Source organism: Balaenoptera ricei, chromosome 10, assembly GCF_028023285.1.
Source record: "Balaenoptera ricei isolate mBalRic1 chromosome 10, mBalRic1.hap2, whole genome shotgun sequence".
Lineage (NCBI taxonomy): Eukaryota > Metazoa > Chordata > Mammalia > Artiodactyla > Balaenopteridae > Balaenoptera > Balaenoptera ricei.
Genome location: NC_082648.1, coordinates 1,001,853 through 1,021,830, shown reverse-complemented (window position 1 = coordinate 1,021,830; position 19,978 = coordinate 1,001,853). Strand labels below are relative to the sequence as shown.

The following is a 19,978-nucleotide window of genomic DNA, read 5'->3' as shown; positions in this document are numbered from 1 at the left end:
CAGCGAGCGGGGGCTACTCTTTGTTGCGGTGCAGTCTTCTCATTGCGGTGGCTTCTCTTGTTGCAGGGCACGGGCTCTAAGCATGCAGGCTTCAGTAGTTGTGGCACGCGGGCTCAGTAGTTGTGGCTCCTGGGCTCTAGAGCACAGGCTCAGTAGTTGTGGCGCATGGGCTTAGTTGCTCCGTGGCATGTGGGATCCTCCCGGACCAGGGCTTGAACCCGTGTCCCCTGCATTGGCAGGTGGATTCTTAACCACTGCACCACCAGGAAAGCCCAACCCCTCCAATTCTGATGCTTGTGTCCTCAGACCCTCTACCCCCTGCTTCTCCAAGTCGCGGTCCCCCCACACCTTTGAGTCTCTCCTTGGCTGTGGAGACGTGGGCTCTTGGCCAGCTCCTCCTCTCCATCACGCACTGTCCCACCATCAGCCTCCCTAGCTTCTTGGTTCCTTGATGTCTTCTTCCCCAGGGATCCTGACTCTGTCCTGTCTCAGCTGCCCACTCCCAGGGTCGAAGTCAGGATCCCCACCATGACCTTGAGCCACATCCTCTCCATGATCTCAGACCAGCTTCCTACTCTCCAAAAAATACCACCCATCCTTCCTGCTCCCTCCCTCCAGCGCTGGACTCCGACAGTCCCCTCCTCCTGCCCTGCGGTCATCTCTCACCTGCGTCTGCACTCAGCTTTTACTTCTCTCTTCATTTCCTTGCTCACTTGCAAAAGCACCAACTCCAACCCAGTCCGACCAGCTGGTACCTGAGCTGTGCCCTTGGAGCGGGTAGAGAAACGCACAAGGCTGAGCTGACGTGTCACTTCCCCTTCATGACCACCTCCTCGCAGAGGCCCTGGGTGCCCGGAAACCCTACTGCACGGCCTGGCTCCGTTCACCCCCCCACTTCCTTCCGCGACCCTTTTATGCCTTTGCCTCACCCTTCAAGCTTCCAGCACCCCCTCCCCTTTCACATTCCGGCTGATGGCTTGCTCCCTGGTTCGCTGAGAAGAGAGGTGCAGTCGGAAGAGGACTTCCTTCTGTTCCCACACCTGCATCTGAACCCACAATGCACCTCCCTCCCCGGGACCGTGATGAACCGTCCTGGCCACTGGGCTCGTGCCCCTCTGCGGGCATCGTGCCCTCCTGCCCACCAGGGGTACGACCCTTCCGGCCACTGTCCCCTCACTTCTTTACTGCCCATCGTCTGTCTCTATTAGATGATTTCATTTAAAAACAAGCAAAATGATTCCACGCCCTCTTGCAGGAACTACCTTTTCCCTTCTCCTACCTTTTTCCAGCAAAATTCCTCAGGAGGGGTTGTTTCTACGGGACCCACCCCTCCAGCTACGGTGGCCCCTGAGCCCTCACTTGAGATGCACTGTATGTGTAGAACACACAGCAGGTTTCAAAGATTTAGTGCAAAACAGAGAGGGACAGACGTCTCACTAAAAACTCTTTATTATAGCTGAAGTGATCATATTTTGGTTATGTTGGATTAAATAAAATCTATCATCACCGTCCATTTCGCCTGTTCCTTTTTCACTTTTTTAGTGTGACTACTGGAAAATCTAAATTGCACACGCGGCCCACGTTTGTGCCTTGCACTGTTTCTGTTGGACAGAACCGTCTCGAACACTCCTCTGTCCTCTCTTGAACATGTGTCTGTTACCTTTGTCCCCATCACTCCAACAAGACAGGTGTCGCCAGGGCCTGAGGCCGGTGGTCAGTTTCCTGTCCTTGTGCCTGCGGCACCACCTCGGTTTCTATGGGACCACTTGTTTGTGCCCAGGCTCAGATCAAAGCCAGGGGCTTGTCGGGAGGAGCTGGGATGTGGTGCCAGGGCACAGCAGCCAGGACGCTGGGGGGGCAGAGGAACGGGCCCCGGCGGCAGCCTCCGCCTGCCTGACGCCCTGCCTGGGCTGCTTGATGCCAGCACGGGGCAGGCGGGACCTGCCCTGAGGGACTGTCATCCGATGAGGGTCTCGGACCCGCCCGCACACCGGACTGATCCTGGCTGGAGGCGCCTGCACACTTAACCGCCCAGCGTCCCTCAGAGGAGTCGGAGCCCCGTCGGGCAAGCAGGACATCCTGACGTTCCCTCTCTCCTTCTTCTCTTGCAGGCTTTTCAGTGCCATCTTAGAGCAAGCGACCAAAGCCGACGGGGCCAACGCCCTGGGAGGGAAGGGGGCTGGATTCGACGTGAAGGCGCTCAGGGCGTTCCGCGTGCTGCGGCCCCTGCGGCTGGTGTCCGGGGTCCCGAGTAAGTAGCCTGGGCCTGTCGGCCATGTGACCTCCTCACCGCCCCCCGGTCTCCCCCCAACCTGAATTGCCAAGGAACCTGATTTCATATATGTGGAGGGTTTTCTTGAATGGGTTCCTTTGCCCTAACGGTCCCAGCTCTCCTGTGAGTCCATTAAAACCCACTGTGGCCCCCGCTCCCGTGAGCACCTGGGGAATCCACAGCCTGATGGAGACAGCTGCACAGAGAACAGCCTCGCGGCCATCTGAGCAGCCCCCGTCCGCCACCCCGGCCGGGGCTGGGGGTTTAAACACATTTGCAGCAGAAGAGCAGTGAGTTACTCCCCAGGCCCCCAGGGCATGGGGAGCCGGTGGGATGATGTCTGCTGTCTGTATTTTTCCAAAGAACAATCAGAAAAGCATCAGTGGATGTTCAGGAAGTTCTGTTTTGCCACTTCTGCCAGCCCTCTCCCCCTTTCACGTCACGTGGGGCATCTCCGGCCGCAGAAGCCCTATTTTTGGGCTCGCCGCCTGTCGGAGTGAGAACTGCTTTTCCCTGAGGGGGGAGGACGCTGGCCTGAGTGGGGCAGACGGGCGTGGGAGACAGGCCCGGGGACGGCGCCCCTTCTGCCTCTCCTGCAGCAGCCCCCCATTGCGGAGGGCCCCCCAGCCCTGGGCACAGCAGGTCGGGCTCCCAGTGTCCGCTCCAGCAGACCCCAGCCCAGCCGGCTCCCGGGCTGAGTCCCCTTTCAGACCTCCCTCTGCTCCTGCTGTTCGGCTGGCGGTCACTGAGCCTAATTCTGGGCGTGCCTGTTGGGACGTGCCACCGTCCCCTCAGCGTGACCAGGTCTGGGCCCTAACTCGAGGCGGAGGAGACCCCCCGAAGCGGGCTGCAGCCAGACGAGCTTGGAGACGGGTCCGGGCCAGGAAGGTAGAGGGGGCCTCTGCACACCCACCTTTCCACCTGCACGGCCACCAACCAGGTGACGTCATCCTGCTCAGTGGGTGAAACCTCTCAGGGTGTAGAACTGTGGGAACACGAGGGATCTTGTATCAACCTGTCCAGGGCTTTCCGCACCCACGCAGGATAGTGGAAAGATCCTCCCGGGGTAACTGAATTAACCACAGCAGAGCAGAGAGAACCAGGTCTCCTGAGTGAAACCAACTCTCCCCGGGGCACCGCACTACCTCCTGTAAAGAATTGCGTGTGTCTTAGACGTTTACTGCCTCTGCAGTTACCTTAGAAGCCCCCTGAAGCCCAGAACTGTGACCTGTATTGTCTCTGACTCCTGCATGATGCTGGCCTGCTCTCTGCTCAGGGCGGGAACTCCCTGGGTGGACAAAGGCAGGCGTGGGGGTCCCTGGGCAGTGGTGGCCTGTGTTAACTCCCAGCGAGTGTGGACCGTGGCCCCTCTGCTTGGCCTTAACCACTGGGCACTAAGGATGGAAACAGTGTACGTGACGGCTGAGACCCAAGGCCCGTTTGCAAAGCCTAAGTTATTTGGGTTTTCGTGGTCAGTTAGGCATCACTCCGTAGGCCAAACTCAAGGAATGAGAAGGCAGGTGAGAATCAGTTCGAACAAGACTTTAAGGGGTTTAGTGTGATGGTGCAGCCAACGCTCCAGTGGCAGGGACTGTGAACTGAGCCCACGCTTGGACCCAACACACTGCCACAGGCACGATGACGCTGACCTGCTGTGCGTGCGTTTTTTAGGGCCCACAGCCTCAGAGCACCGTGCAGGGCGTCACGACGCGTCATGAAAATAAGTATGGTCCCTCCCCTGGAGGAGTTTGAAAATCTAATGGGAGTACACCAGGCAGCTTTTGCTGCAGGAAAAAACCATCCCAAACTCTCGGTGACTGAAAACCAGAATCACGCATCCTTGGCTCGTGTTGCGTGAGGGCTCTGGGCCTGACCAGCTTCCGTGGTCACCTCATCCCAGAGCCCAGGTTGAGGGAGCGTCCAGCGTGCGTGCCTGCGGCCCTCAGGGCACGGGGCGGCTCTCACCAGGGGGCACATGGTCAAACCACACAGGCATATTCTAGGCTTTTGCTCAACCTGGTTTATATCATGGCTGCTCACATGCCAGTGGCCCAAGCAAGTCACCCGGCTGCCGTGGTCCCAAAGGTGACGGGACACAGAAGTGTGCCGTCCATACAGAGAAGCACGGGTGAAGGGTTGTGATCAAACAGGCCACTATCCCTAAGAGACGGAAGGGGTGTTATTCACAGGACTGGTTACGGTGATGACTCCGGTACAGAGGTTCCTAATCAGAGACGCAGGGGAGCTGGGTCCCGCAGAGTAGCCGGGGCTCCTCCACGAGGAAGCTTCACGGACCGCGTGCCGTCCGTGTGCGGTACCGACGGCAGCTCTGCACTGCGGGGCTGGGATTCGTTCCATCGAGAGGGTGAAGGCGGGACTCTGCCTCTCAGATGTAAGGCCCTGCTGCCCCGCCGTGAATTCAGGGAGATGTTCTGCCAGTGAAGCTGGTGCTCTTGCAGCCATGGGGCCTGCAGGTAGCCCTGGCTTTCTCAGACAGCTAGCAGCCGGGTCTTGTTTTCTGTGGGTCACTGGTGAAAAGGGAAAAGCTCTTTTGGGGGCTTCAAGGCAGGGCTGATCCAGCCTTTCTCACTGGGATGGCGTCTCTGCGACCTTTTAAGTAGTGACGTGTGTAGACCCAGGTGGCTAAGTGCCCCGGGCCGGTCTGGTTGATCTCGTCGAAGACAATGTCACCGACATCTCCCGCTGCAGACCTGGACGGAGGCCTCCCTCCTCCGATGCCATAGCCTTTGGTTCTCCTCCCCGCCGCACCGCTCCCATCTCCTCCTTCTCTCTGGACCTGCCGCTGCCCGGCTTTCTCCCCCATGGCAACGCAGAAGCATCTCTTATTGACACCACCAGGGATCTCCACGGTGCCGAATCCCGCGGCCTGTCTCGGGGCCGCTTACCTGACTCTCTGCAGGATTAGATTCGGCGGGTGGTCCCTTATCCTTGAGCCGTACCGTCACCGGGACGCTGTTCTTTCTCAGCTCTGCCCTCACTCCACTTGCTTTTCCTTGTGGGAGCCGCGGGCTGACTTCCCCTCACCTTCTCCTCCTCTCACCGCTGGGAGAGCCAGCTCTGTCCTTGGGCCTCCTCTCTCTCTGCACCGGTCCCTGGTGCACACACCCAGTCTCCTGCGTGTCCTCTGATAACGCGAGCTGGTGCCGCCAGCACAGGCGTCTCCTCTGAGGCCTGACTTGCGCCGCCGCCTCCATCCCTTCACGGGCGGCCTGGTAGGCGGCGCCCTGAGCTCACCGCGTCCCCCAGAGCCTTTCCCGTTTGGTAAAGGTCAGCCTCGTCCTTCCAGTGACTCAGGCACAAGCCCTCGGCCTGTTTCTTTGTCCCACCCTTTGCTTCCGGTCCCTCAGCGCATCCTGCGAGCCACGCCTTCCAGATGCTCAGTTTCCTGCCGCCTCCGTGTCCACTGCAGCACCCGCCACCCTCACCTGGACCGTCACCGCCGCCTCCTGGCAGGGGTCTCTATTTTGCCCTTTGCCCTCTGTCACAGCCGGGGCTCAACACAGCAGCCAGGAGTCCTCTCAAAATTTTGAGTCCTCTCAAAATACGTGCCACTGTTGCAATTAGAACCCTCCAGGCTCCCCACCTCCTGAGAGACAGAGCCCCTCTGCAGCCTCCCCTCCCCCCGCCGCCCTCCTCGGCCCCCCACCAGCCTCAGCGACCTCCAGCTGTGCTGCAACTCACGTGGTGGGCCTTCCATCCAGACGCCCTTCACTCGGCTGGCCTCACGGCTGGCCTCGCCACCTCGGCGTCCGCGGAAACGGCACCTTCTCGGGGGCCTGTCCCGCCACCCGTGTCCTCCGCCCCCTTCCCCCCTTTATTTCTCCCACATCTCTCTCCACCCTCTTGCCCTCGTTTATCTATTTGTCACCCCTGGCCTCACGAGAACATAACCTCCACGAGGACAACAGTTTTTTTGTTTTGCTCACTGCTGTATCCTCAGCCTCTACAATTATCTACAGAAACGCCAGGTCAATCTTTGTGGGGTGACTGGGCCCCTCATGGGCTCCACGTGGCCGGGACGGAGCAGCCCACCCCTAAGGGACACTGGTACTGACACCTTCCGTTCACGGGCGCCTCCTTTAGTGTTTCCGAAAGGCTTTTTTCTTCTAACTTATTTGGTCTTCATGACAACTGTGTGCTGTGTAGCTGTGCATGTAGGTGGTACGTAGTCACGTGCTGTTTCTGTAACAAATAGGCTAACTGGGTGGTTTGCGGGACCAGAAGCTCCAAGCCCAAAGAGTTACTGTTATTTTTTGCGTCCAGATGTGTATTAAATGCCATTGAAATCTTAGGATCACAGATTATGGAGAGAGAGAGATGCTTGTGCGGGTACAAGCCCATGAGTCATTTATTAATTTTTTTCAACAAAACCCACTGAGTACCTACTTCATATAGGACTTTTCTAGCTGTCTCAGGAGATACAGAAATGAGTCAGACACTAAGAGTGTTTTTAAAAAGACTGAATTGTCGAAGGAAATAATGTTCATAGAAATGATGGTAGAGAACAAAAATTGGAGATGTGCAAAAAGAAAAAAAGGTTGAGTACGACGTGTTGAATTCTGTGACAGGTGTGCTTTGGGGGACTCTCTACTTTGGGGAGTGGGGATAGAGACCAGGACAGGCTTCTTGGAGGAGGAGGACAGACCTTGAAGGGCAAGTGAGGAGGGGCCGCCAGGAAATCAGGAAGGAGGAGAGAGGATGGCTGAGGCCCTAGAGTTGTACACGGGGAGGCTGAGGATCGGGGGGCGGGGTGGGTCTCACTGTGGGTGTAGAAACCAGCTGACGCTCTCAGTGAGACGCTCTCGTGTAACTAAGGTTTGATCACTTTGCTCCGTCAAGATTCCCACAGTAAAGGAAGTGAGTGCCCAGGGCTTGTGAGGCCCCACTGTCCCTCGGCAGAGGTGCAGACAAGCAGGCACGTTGCACCACAGAGAAGCCACAGGGACGGTCAACATTACACATAACATCCGCGTCCGTGCAAGGCCGGGGCCAGGCTCGGCAGCCCATCCACCCCCATCCGCGTTTATTGATCACCTGCTGTGAGCCAGGTGCTGGGGACACAGACCAACAGGACACCACCTCCGTCTGCCAAGCTCCTGGATGCTGGAAAGGCTCCCGAGGATGTGAATTGTTGTGAGATTAGCTCGTTCTCAAGGAACTGTTATTTCTGGAGGCACACAGGTTAGAAATCAGCTTCTTGTCAAGCAGGGTTCGCTTCCTCACCGGGAAGTGAGGGGACCACGTGAGGCGAGGTCAGGCTCTTTCCTCCTATTTTCCTTTGCTCAGACTAGAACTGTTTCTGGAAAACAGTCAGCACCAATCAGTCGATTAAGTATCTGTTGATTGAATGCTACGTAGACAGCACTGGGAGAGACTTGAGCCGTGGTGGTTTCAGGCAAGAGCTCTTGAGTCAGACTGTCTGGCTTCTGCCCCTGACTTCCTCTGTGACCCGGGGGAAGTTACTCAGCCTCTCTGTGCCTTAGTTTCCTCATCTGTAAAATGGGAATAATAATAGAGCCTATTTCACATGTTACTAGGACAACAAAGTGAGCTAATGCATGCAAAGTGCCTCGCCTGTAGTATGTGCTCAGTTAAATGATAGCCATTGTTACATCACATCACTTGACGTGAGGCATGTAAAATAGAAATATCTGACAAGCACTGTCAAGACAAAGCAGATATACTTTATTTTTTTAACATCTTTATTGGAGTATAATTGCTTTACAATGTTGTGTTAGTTTCTGCTGTATAACAGTGAATCAGCTATACATATGTCCCCATATCCCCTCCCTCTTGGGTCTCCCTCCCACCCTCCCTATCCCACCCCTCTAGGTGGTCACAAAGCACCAAGCTGATCTCCCTGTGCTATGTGGCTGCTTCCCACTAGCTATCTATTTTACATTTGGTAGTGTATATATGTGAGTGTTACTCTCTCACATCGTCCCAGCTTCCCCTTCCCCCTCCTTGTGTCCTCAAGTCCATTCTGTACGTCTGCATCTTTGTTCCTGTCCTGCCCCTAGGTTCATCAGAAACATTTTTTTTAGATTCCGTACAGATATACTTTAAACATAAAGAATATTCCAGAGTTAAATAGCAACGCTTACCAGAGGCTCATGCGCAAACAATGAAATGGACTCGAGGGGCGAGTTTCCCAGTCACGGTGACAGGTTCAGACCTTTCCTACGAAGGAGGAGCATTTGAGCTGAGCCTTGAGGTTGATGCAGAATGGTCAGGGCTGGAGATGAAAGGACGTTTGGGATGAAAACCTAGTTTTTGGGGGCCACCGATGCAGGCCAGCCCAGTCCAGCATGAGGTTTCGCGTGGCCACGCCCATCACAGAGGAGGAGGCGGTGAGAACCAGGGTCAGCGGGGAGCAGACGGGGTCGGGGGCTGTCCGGATGCCACACCAGTAAGGCATTTTCCCAAGCAGTGATGCTCTTTCCTCTCTGTTAGAAATACTCAAAAACTGCGCTGCAGAGAGACAGCTAAATGTCTGGGAAACCTAAAGAATATCAGAACGGACGGTGCACCTTGAATTCCAGGGGGCTCATCCATCCACCCTGGACACAGCCAGCTGGGCAGAGCCAGGAGCAGAGCCAGACCAAAGAACCTCCCCGCCCCCAACCTGCACAGCCTCCAGTGGAGGCCAGCCCGGGCGTCCTGCTCTCACTAACCTCCTGCTGCAGGACCCTGACCCACTTTTTATTGTTCTTGATAGAGTGGATTCTTGACTGTAAAATTCCTGCTGCAAAATTTAAAACCTCGCCCGAGTGCCTAAGTACCCAGGTGAACCCTCCTCGTCCTGCGAGGCAGTTTCTCCCCAGAATGGGCTCCCCTCCTGGCGCTTAGTGGCTGTGAGATTGACCGCCCTGATTAGAGAGGCTGTCAGTTAATCATACCCACTGGGAGCAGATTAGAGCTGCTGGAAGCAACTTTCCCGAGTGTTTCCACACTTTGATGGTTCAGAAGCGGTCCTGCTGTCCTGCCTGATACGTGCTCATTGGGAAGCTGGGCCACCGGGATTTGCAATCCTGCTCGGGGACAGTGGCCCGTGCCCGGTAGTGGGACCTGCAGTGGAGCAGGGCCCTGGCACCAGAGGTGGTCCCGGCAGGCAGCTCCTATCCGAGGACACCTCACCATTCCAGAGCTGACAAGGGAAAGTCCATCCGGAGCTGATAACTTGCAAATCAAATGACTCAGCCCTGAAATGTACAGATTTTGGAAACCGAGTCCCAGGGAAGAGCCCTGTTCAGAGCAGAGGCCCGAATCCACCTTGCTTCCCGCCCACCGGCCGCTTTTCCTGCTGCCATGTCACCATCTCCCCTCCTCCTGGTTCCTGTGATTTAACCCTGTCGAGAGCCCACGTGACGCAGGCGGGGCTGGTGCACAAGCCAGAGGTGCGCAGCCCATTGGGCTGCAGCCCACCTTCACCCCTGCCCAGCCCGCTGCCCCTGGACAGGCCTGTCACCCCTCTGCACCTCTGTTCCGCCTGCAACCTGGAGGGCCTGGGCTGCGGAGCCCCCAGATCTCCTTCCTGCCCCACGGCCTCACCGTCCGCCCGCCAGTACCCGCGCGGTGCCAGGCCGTCCTGCCTCCCCCTCCACCCCTCCTCCTCCCCCATCTCCGTGGACTTGGTCCTCTTCCCCCTCACTTTCTACTTTGATTCCTCTGCCTTTTCATCCCTTTTGTCCGAAAGGGGTCTTCGATGTCATGGAACCTTATCCAAAGTGAGGGACACTTACCAGGACGGGGCGTGTGCAGAAGGGCCACCCGCAGGTCCATCCTCCCCCTGCTTCTCACGGGCCGAGGCTGCCCGCCACTGCCCACCCCGTTCAGGAACCTTCCTCCACCACTTCTTTCACAGAAAGAGGAAGTGATAAAACCTTATTCCTTCCATCGTCTCACGGTGCGATTCCTGGTCAGGGTGTCTGAGTGGGAAGGGACTTCAGGCATCCGGTCCAACCAAGTGTCCACCCTGCAGACGGGGACGCTGCCTTGGACGAGCTGAGTGGCTTCCTCGCCGTCACACGGCCGCCTGGCACCCGGGACCCTGCACTGTCTGTAAGAAGGTGATGGCGGTCATGATGGACCCCTGCTTGGTGGTCTCGGAGCTTGCAGAGCCCCCTCACACACGTGACTCCCAGCCGCCCTGAGAGGGATGCAAAGCCAGGGGGTGTGGGTGCCCCCCACCTCCCAGCCCCGCAGCCCACAGAGCCCTCTGGGACACCGTGCATAGCCTGGCCTCTTAACATCCCAAACAGGTTCGCATCTGCGGGAAGAGGAGTCTGAAGTCGGCTCCCCGGGGCCGGCCTGCCCTTCGGGAGCAGAGCAGAATTCAGGATGGGGTCCCGCACACCCCGCCCGGGCCCCAGCACCCCTCACGTGCATCCGGGCGGCTAGGAATCCACGCCCACCCCTCCCGCGTGGGATTCCTGAGCCGCAGCAGTGGCCCCTCCTCCCATCCGGCAGCTCTTGCTCCTCCCCCTCCCGGTGTCCCCCAGGGGCCCAGGCTCAGGGGGTGGGAGGGAATCGTCACAGTGCCGGCTCTTCTGCGACCTTTCTGCTCCCTGCTCTGCGCTTTGCCTCAGTTTCTCTACCTACCAAGTGGGATGAATGACAGGTATTCCATAGAAAGGGGGGAGATTTTACGTGTAAAGCCCCGTGAGCTCCTAGCAACAAAGAGTCTTGTAAACCCACCCCTCGACGAGAGGCTTTCTGGATGGTGATGAGCCACAGTGACCGGTCCTAAGAAAAGAAACACAGCAAAGCAAGTTCGTTTAAACAGGGAGCGCGTTCCAAAAGCTCCAGTCCTGCTGCCATGGAGTTTGATGGACAAGTTGTTGAGTATCAGTGACAGCACGTGACTACACCAGGAAAGACCCCATTGTTTGTGCTCTACCTGCAGCAGCTAAAAAATCATAGTGAGCAAGAAACTTCTCCTGTTTACTGACGTGCACAGACTCCCCCAGGAGGAAAATGTCCCGTTTTGATTTGAGAACAAAACGTAGGCGGTGATAAATGTCAGGGTTACCACCAGCTAAAGGCAATTTTGGACATCTGTGCCAGGCTCTCAGCTCCAAGAGCTTTATTGGCGGGTTAAACGGCCCAGTGGTCCAGGAAAGCGGGGACAGGAGCCCGAATTTACAGACAGGCAGGTATGGCCCCGAGTGCTTCTCCCAGAGCCGTGAAGGGAGATGCGCTCAGGCTGTTTTCCAGGGCAGGGACACCCCCTGTAGGACACAGGCCACTGTCATTGGAGGAGACACAGCTTGACAGCAGGTGCCCGCCTGGCTCTCGAGACCAGAGACAGGCGATACTTCGGGTGTTGGTTTATTTATGTTTCAATGGTCCCTGAACCCTGGCCCTACGGGCTGATGAGAAATGGTCCTCTTGCCCCTGCGGGCCTCGTGGTGAAGTGGGAGGTTTTCTGGGCCTGCAGTGAGGACACCAGGGATCCGAGTCTGGCCAGACATGTGACCTACCTTTTAACCTCCAACCCTCAGTTTTCGCATCTGGGAAAGGAGAGGGTTAAACTCTCTCAGCCCTTAAGTTCTTCTGAGCCGTATCATTCTGTGCTTCAATGACAGAGAACAGCAGTAAGCTGAGAATTCCTTTGGAATCACTAATTCTAGCCCGAGTCCCGGGCAGGGTGTGACCCTCGGCAGCTCCCAGCAATCAGTCCAGAGGGGGCTCTTTCCCAGGCACTGACCTTGTGCCCAGGACTGTGGCCAGTGGTGTAGGTCCCACAGGAGACAGAGCTTCTTAAACTCAGGAAGCCCCATTGTTGATTCTCCTTAGTGGCTGGCCCTTCCCTGGAAATCCCAAACCTGAAATTACAACCAACAGCACGGTGACGGTCACCTAATTTAAAATAATGGTCATAATAAAGGCCACTTAGGCTTACACGTGACCCATGCTTTATAAACACTGGAAAGAAAAATGAGGGGAGAGGAAGTGAAGACACAGCAAGGTCAGTGTCCCATGAAGTGATTGATATGCAGGACACGAACCACAGCCACCTGCGACGCTTGGTCCGTCCCCTCCCGCTGGCTTGTGACAGTGAGTGGCTAAGGACACCAACAGTGAGGTCCCACTCCTTAGATTCAAATCCCCAGAGCCACCACCTGTTAGCTGTGTGCCTCAGCGTCCTGATCTATAATGGGGGTTAAAATTGCACTTACCTTGTGGTGTTGTTGTGAGGATTAAATACGTAAGTGCTTGCAGAGCATTTAGAACTATGGTCAGTGTGTAAGATGCATTCAGCAAATTTTAGCTACTGATATGTCTGGGTCCAACTCCCTGTCTGCCGACCTCAGGCTCCAAGTTGGGCTGGTTAGAGGAAGGGGAACTTCCACACTTGATTTTTTAAAATCCACTTTATTAAAGCATAATTTATATTCACTAAAACTCACACATTTTAAGTGTACAGTCACAAAAGTAAGAGCCTTACACTAGTATAATTCAACTTAACCCTCTACCCTATGTGAGCCTTACACATCTTCTACTTATACAACTCTTATAAACCCCACTCTGTTAACATTTCTTGCTTTAAACAGTCAATTGTCTTTTAAGTAAATTATGAGAAAAAGTAAAACATAGCCTTTTATGCTTGCCTACTTATTTACCATTTCTGGGACTGTCTAATCCTTTCTGTAGATCCGAGTTTCCTTCTGGTGTCATTTCCCACCCTGAAGGACATCCCCTGGCATTTCTATAACACAGGTCTGCTGCTGCTGAATTATCTCAGCTTTCATTATCTGAAAATATCTTTATCCTCTTCTTGAAGAATATTTTTGCTGGATATAGAATTCTTGGCTGAGAGGTTTTTTTTTTTCAGAATATTAGAGAGGTTTTTCCACTTTCTTTTGGCCTCCATTGTCTCCGATGAGACGTCACCAGTATTCTCATCATGGTTCCCTGTATATATGCTTCTTTTTTCTTGACTCTTTCTAGATTTTCTATCTTTGGTTTTCAGCACTTGACTATTACGTGCCTCGTTGTATATTTGTCCTGCTTAGAGTTTTCTGAGCTGCTCAGATTCATCCATAAATTGGAGATCGTCATCAAGTTTGAGAAGTTTTTGGCCATTATTTCTTCAAATATATTTTTCCAACTCCAGTCTCACGCTTCTCTGTCTGGGACCCCAATTACACTTATGTTTGGCCATTTTCTATTATCTCATTGGTCCCCAAGGCTTTGTTCAGTTTTCTAAAGTCTTTTTTCCTCTGTGTCCACAGATTAACTTCTATCAATTATTCTTCCAGTTCATTACTTTTTCCTCTGCCACCTCTATCTTCATCAAACCTATTCAATGGCTTTCTCATTTCAGTTACTTTTCAGTCATAGAATCTCCATTTGGCTCCTTTTTATAGTTTCCATCTATCTGTGGAATTCCCTATCTGTTCTCTCTTTAAGACCATATACTCCTTTCATTCTTTTAATATATTTTCCTTTAACTCTTTACACATTCTTTAAGCTGTTTTAAAATCCTTTTCTGCTAAGTCCAACATCTGAGCAATCTCATTTTCAGTCCCTTTTGACTGTTTATTCTTGGTTATGTGTCACATTTTCCTGTTTCTTTATGTATCTTGTGGTTTGTTCTGAATACTGGGATCATGAGTCATATGTTGTAGAGACCTGGATTCATTCACCTTCCTTGATCGAAGGGTTGACTCTTCAGCAGGCAGTTCAGTTACCTGCTGCCCCGCTATGAACTTGTGGTTCTACACTTGCTGGTGAAGATTGATCAAAAGCCCAGGCCCCTCACCTCCCAGCTCGTTTCCCTTTCAGATCTTGTCAGAGCTCAGTGTCATCTTGTGAGGATGGGTCTAGAAGGCATCTTACTCCAGGGTAAGGTCCTGGCTCCTAAGATGTACCCTTTCTGGCATATTGATTGTCTAGAGTCTTAATGAGATGTTAACTCGATCCCTCCCACTCTGGCAGGCCCATGGACACACAGGGGACCCCTACACAAACTTCTGGGGCCCCGTATACCTAGCTGTCCCACCACAGCCATGCCAGATGCCCAGATTCTCAGACCAGTGGGACTGGAGTGGTCTGTCTGCTCTTTGCGCTGCCGTCAGGAAACCGTGTGCAGAGAACCAGGGTGATTATTGTGTTCATCTCTGAGGTTCAATTTTCTCAGAGATTACAGGCCTGAGCTACTTTATGTTCAGTTTTGGAAGACAGTTGCCGCTAATATTTTTGTCCAGTTTTTTAATGTTTATGGTGAAAGGGCTCATCTGATACCAGTTCCTCCTTTTGGAAATGGAAGTGTACTTGACTTTTAAATCACAAAATGAATGACTAGTATGTTAGCAGGTTTAAGTTACATATGTTACATAAGTTATACATGATATTATTTCTGAAGTAATATAATGCTACATTATATTATACAAGTTATATATTAATTCATTTGTCACACATTTACTGAGGACTTATTGTGGATAAGGGACAGTAGTAGTTGGAGGAAGGAAAGGTACTAGCATCTTTCTTAAGATATTTAGAAAATAACAACCCAGCAAATTTTAGAGCCAGAGTGGGCTTTCTCGTCCAATGTCCTCATTTTCAAGATGTTGAAACCTAGACCCAAGAAGGTGACGTGACTGCCAAGGTCACACAGCTATTAGTGGAGGAGAGGAAATAGCCTGGCATTTTTTCCAGTAAATCTGACATCTCTTTAAAACACTAAGCATACGTTTGGAGATTTTCCCTAACAGAAAATTTGATCGGTGCCAAGGTCCCTATTGATCCCTTAGTGATTTGAGCCAAATTGGAAATAAGTCAGTCTGGAATCCTAAGAACATGCATAGAAAGGTTAATTCATGCTGTAGCATCACCATAAGTTGTCAGCAATAAACAAGCTTGGTTCTTTGTTAAACTCCACGTCAAGGACAGCCAGGAAGAGGAAGCTGTGAGTTGCCTGGTATAATGGTATTTGTCTGGGAAAGAGTTAAAGAGCTATCATCAGGGCTGTCTTAGGGACTCATCCTACCTGATAACTCATAGTGAGTATATCTCACTTGCCACCAAAATCTCGGAGACACTTTCCAGTTTTCCTAAAAGCCGCACCTTCTACACCTTTCTGAGAGGCGTGAGACTCAGCAGCAGCCATAACCAAACCATGACTCCCGCCTGTTTCATCCTCTTATCAGGCACTGCACACAGTGAGTCCCCAGGAACTTCACTCCAGGAAGTCCCGTCCAGGGTCTGACACTAAGAGAATTTGACTGGCAGAGATTTCCCAACCCTTTAAAAGATGTCCATCTATTCAAAGACCCAGTGACCTGGTTCTGGAGTGGGGCAGTAGGAACACATGTAATGAGGGGACTTCCCTAGGGAGTTTCTTCCTTAGGAAGCACAGGTCCCTTTTGCTTTCTGAAAATGGCAGGGGAGGTAATTTGGATTAACTGTCCTGCTGAGGACAATTAGAAATCCCTGGGCAAAATATTCTAAATCTTCTGTTTTCTACAACTTAGAAAAGATGCCTAACAAAAACAAATATGAGTCCTCTCTGGAGAAAGGTAACATCATCAAGTTCTCCAATTATTTTGAAAGACAATTTTGCAAAAATAGGGCCTAACCCGCAATACAAAATAACTAGGTACACAAAGAGACAAGATAACATGAATGAAAAGGAGCAGAAACTATAGACAATAGAAATAGACCCACAGGGAATCTAGATATTGGAATTATCAGACATAGACTTGAAAATAACCATATTTACTATATTCAAAGAGATCAAAGACAAGGTCGATAATTTTCCAGAGAACCAGAAGATGTGGAAAAGAACCAAATGTAAATTTTAGAAATGAAGAATACAATATCAAATATGAAAATGCAGTGTGAATTGGGAATTCCCTGGCAGCCCAGTGGATAGGATTCCAGGCTCTCATTTCCATGGCCCAGGTTCAGTCCCTGGTTGGGAACTGAGATTCCACAAGTCGCAGGGCTGAAAAGAAAAAAAATGCAGTGAATTGATTGAAAGATTTTGCACAGCTGAAAACAGAATTATTGAGCTGTGGCAAGGTCAGGGGGAATATTGAGAATAAAGCACAGAGAATCAAAAGAATGGAAAATACAGAAAAGAATGTAAAAGATTGGGGAGTAAAGGCTGAATTTATGAAATGGGCTTTTTCTACATCTATTGATAGACTCGGGATTTTGTTTACTGATGTGTGAATTACATTTTAACTTTTATTGAAGTATAATACAATGGTTAACTTGCTGTAGGAGGGGGTAGTACCTGGAGGGGCATGAGTGGGGCTTCATAGAGGGGGTGATGTTCTATTTCTTGATCTGAGTGATGGATACATGGCTGTTTTGTGATAAATCATACACCGTAACATTTTTATTTTTTACATTTTATTTTTTACACTTTTTTGGATGTATATTTCACAATTGTTTTCCCCAAAATGTCTAAGACAGAAGAAAAAGTGCAGACCCAGGCATCTACGTCATTGGCAGGTGCCAAAAGAAGCCTGCATCCTAGTTTTCCTGTAGCAGAAAGAGACAGTTTGTCACCAGCAGGGAGGCAGCATATTCAGGGTGGCAGATCATGATCCAGTCACTTCCCGTGGGTCAGAGTTGCTGTGAGAGACTTACTTTTGAGAAGGACTGGGAGGCCCCATCCGGGGCCGGAGGGAAGAGGCCATGATCAGTACCGGCATCTGCCTGGTGCAGGGTCAGAGAGTCTGCAGTGCATTTGCCGTTTCTGCTGGGACGGTGGCTGAGGGTGGAGGCCTTAGGGTCAGTTGGCTTGGTTTCTAACTCCAGCTCCTGGACAAGTCATCGGTCTTACCCAAGCCTCGGCCCATTTATCTTTATCAGGATAGCTGGAGAATTAAATGAAATGATGTGTAGAGCACTTCGCCCGGTGCCCAGCTTATGCCGGGTCCTCAGGAAATGGGAGTTGGTGTTGCCATCACTCTTGTTCACTTTGGATCAGAATTTTTTAATATTTTTCCTTTGAGTTATTTCCAACTCATATTGCTAATACAAACAATTAATTCAACATGAAGGTTGGTATTTTAATTACTCTTATAGTTGGTAATTTATTAGGCAGCAGAGTATCCACCATCCCGTTCCCAGGCCAAAACCCTCCTTTAGTGCTCACCAAAGCACTTGTGGGATGCAGAAATTTATTAAGATGGAAAGGTTAAATTAAAAATAAATGAAAAGCTCTAATGAATAAGGACATCTTAATAAGAACAGGCAAAAAAATAATGAAGCTGGAGACTGTAGGAGCTGTCCAGGCCAGAGCTCTTCTCCCTACATCAGGCACCCTTGAACCTCCATGTGACGAGCTTACTCCTTAACCCAGGAGAAAACTACTGCCTTCCTAGTTCTAAACCTATTTTCTCTTGAAAGCCATTAATACTGTGAGGCCATTAAAAGTGTCCATTGCTTCATTAGCCAAATGAAGCTGCAAAACGTGATCTGTGAGATTCATCATGCCTCCAATATCTAGCCGGTACGAACTGGTCATCTCAACCTGATGTTGATGGTGATGATGAGGATGTTGATGATGGTGATGGTGATGATGATGGTGATGATGTTGATGATGGTGATGATGTTGATGATGATGATGATGATGGTGATGATGGTGGTGGTGATGGTGATGATGGTGATGATGGTGGTGATGATAGTGATGATGGTGGTGATGGTGGTGATGATGTTAGTGATGCTGGTGATGATGCTGGTGATGGCGGTGATGATGGTATTAAAGATGATGATGTTAGTGATGCTGGTGATGATGATGGTGATGATGGTGGTGATGGCGGTGATGATATTAAAGATGATGATGTTAGTGATGCTGGTGTTGATGATGGTGGTGATGGTGGTGATGCTAATGGTGATGATGATGATGTTAATGATAATGAGGAGGAGGAGGAAGATGGTGATGGTAATGATGATGGTGGTGATGATGAAGATGATGATGGTGATGATGATGATGGTGATGATGATGGTGGTGATGATGATGATGGTGATGATGGTGGTGATGGTGGTGATGATGTTAATGATGCTGGTGATGATGCTGGTGATGATGATGATGTTAATGATAATGAGGAGGAGGAGGAAGATGGTGATGGTAATGATGATGGTGATGATGATGAAGATGATGATGGTGATGATGATGATGTGGTGATGCTAATGGTGATGATGATGATGTTAATGATAATGAGGAGGAGGAAGATGGTGATGGTAATGATGATGGTGATGATGGTGGTGATGATGATGGTGGTGATGCTAATGGTGATGGTGATGTTGTCTTTGACGATGATGACTGTGATGATGATAAGAGTCACAGCCACACATACTGATACAACATGCATTTCTTGACTCCAGTCGGGCGTGACCGTGGAAGATGAGGTCCCAGATGTGGCTAGTGAGTTAGACTCAGAGGACGTTTATCTGATCACTCTCCCTAAGAGAGGACTTGGCTCACAGAACTCAGAAGCTCCAGGTTTACTAGAGCGATGGTGGTGCACGTAGAAAGCCAGCCTCTCTGCGCCCACAGTCCTGTCTGCCCCACGTTGTCCATGTGCCGTCATAGCCCCTCTCCACCTTCTCCACTCTGCTCTCTGGCCTGGGGGGCTGACCACTGGGCTACATCAAAGGCTGCCTCCCCTCTGCCTTCCAGTTGGGTTCAGTCAATGACACGGTTTTCACGTCCCCAGACCCTCCCTGCAGGCCGTCCGGCTGCTCCCCTCAAGCCCCGCCCCTGGCAGACTGCTCTCCTTCCCGCTCCTGGGAACTACCTGTTTCCTGCTGGAACCCACTGTCCTGCTGCTTGTAACCTGTTTTCATTCTTTCTGCAAACAAGTGTTGAGCACCTACTGTGTTCAGCTCGAGCAGAAGGGGGTTTGAAGTCTGCCTTTTATGATGGAACCACTGCAGCTTTCCGAGCAGGGCCATCTTAGGGTGAGCAATGGGCCAGGGCTGCAGAATGCGTTGGGGTGGGTGGGAACTGGAGCCAGGAAGCCCGGTCACCAGTCCGGGCGGGAGGCAGTGAGGACAGCAGTGGCTGCGCTGGGAGGGCAGATACGACAGGCGCCGTGGATGAAGCGCTGTCTGCGTTTGCTGAGGAAGTAAGCCAGGTGACTGCCAAGTGTGGGGCCTGGTGGGGAGCGGTTTTAGGGGGAGGCTGTGAGTTCAGGGTTGTGTTTCTTGAGGGCGAGGAGCTGGTAGGACAAGCCGGTAGAAGATCCAGTAAGTTTGTGGAGTAACAAGGCTTGAATTCAAAAGAGAGAGCAAAAGGTTGTGTAATTGCAAATTCAGACTCACCTAATGGTGGTGACTTGAGCCTTTAGGAGAGAGTGAAGTGAATGGATTTCCTGAGAGAGAGAATTTAGAGAGAAGGAGTTTAGAGAGAGAGACACAGAGGATAGAAGACAAACTGGAAAGGGGCAGAGAGCAGCTTCACCCCGACGGCTCACACGCCCCCTCTTCGGGGAACCGTCTGCTGTTCTCCCAGCTCAAGGCCGCATCTCCCTCCTCTGTGCGTCCACGGCTCTTTGGGCTTCATTCTTAGGCCCGCTGTCACCCGCTTCTGCGATTAGCTGTCTCCACGTTTGCCTCCCCTCTAGCTGATGCCCCTCCTGGGCAGGGACTGCATCCTTTCCGTCTTTGTAATATTCCCCAGAGTAAAAGAGCTCCAGAGGGAGGGAGGGAAGATGGGAGGCA

General features: G+C 51.9%; 1 protein-coding gene across 1 annotated transcript in view; it reads left to right on the top strand.

The window, feature by feature from the left end:
* Positions 1-19,978, top strand: part of CACNA1C (calcium voltage-gated channel subunit alpha1 C) — a 473,070-nt gene that overhangs the window by 289,179 nt on the left and 163,913 nt on the right. The window contains exon 5 of the mRNA XM_059935013.1: positions 2,112-2,251. Coding sequence (XP_059790996.1) covers positions 2,112-2,251 — 140 coding nt within the window. The remainder of the gene's footprint in view (positions 1-2,111; positions 2,252-19,978) is intronic.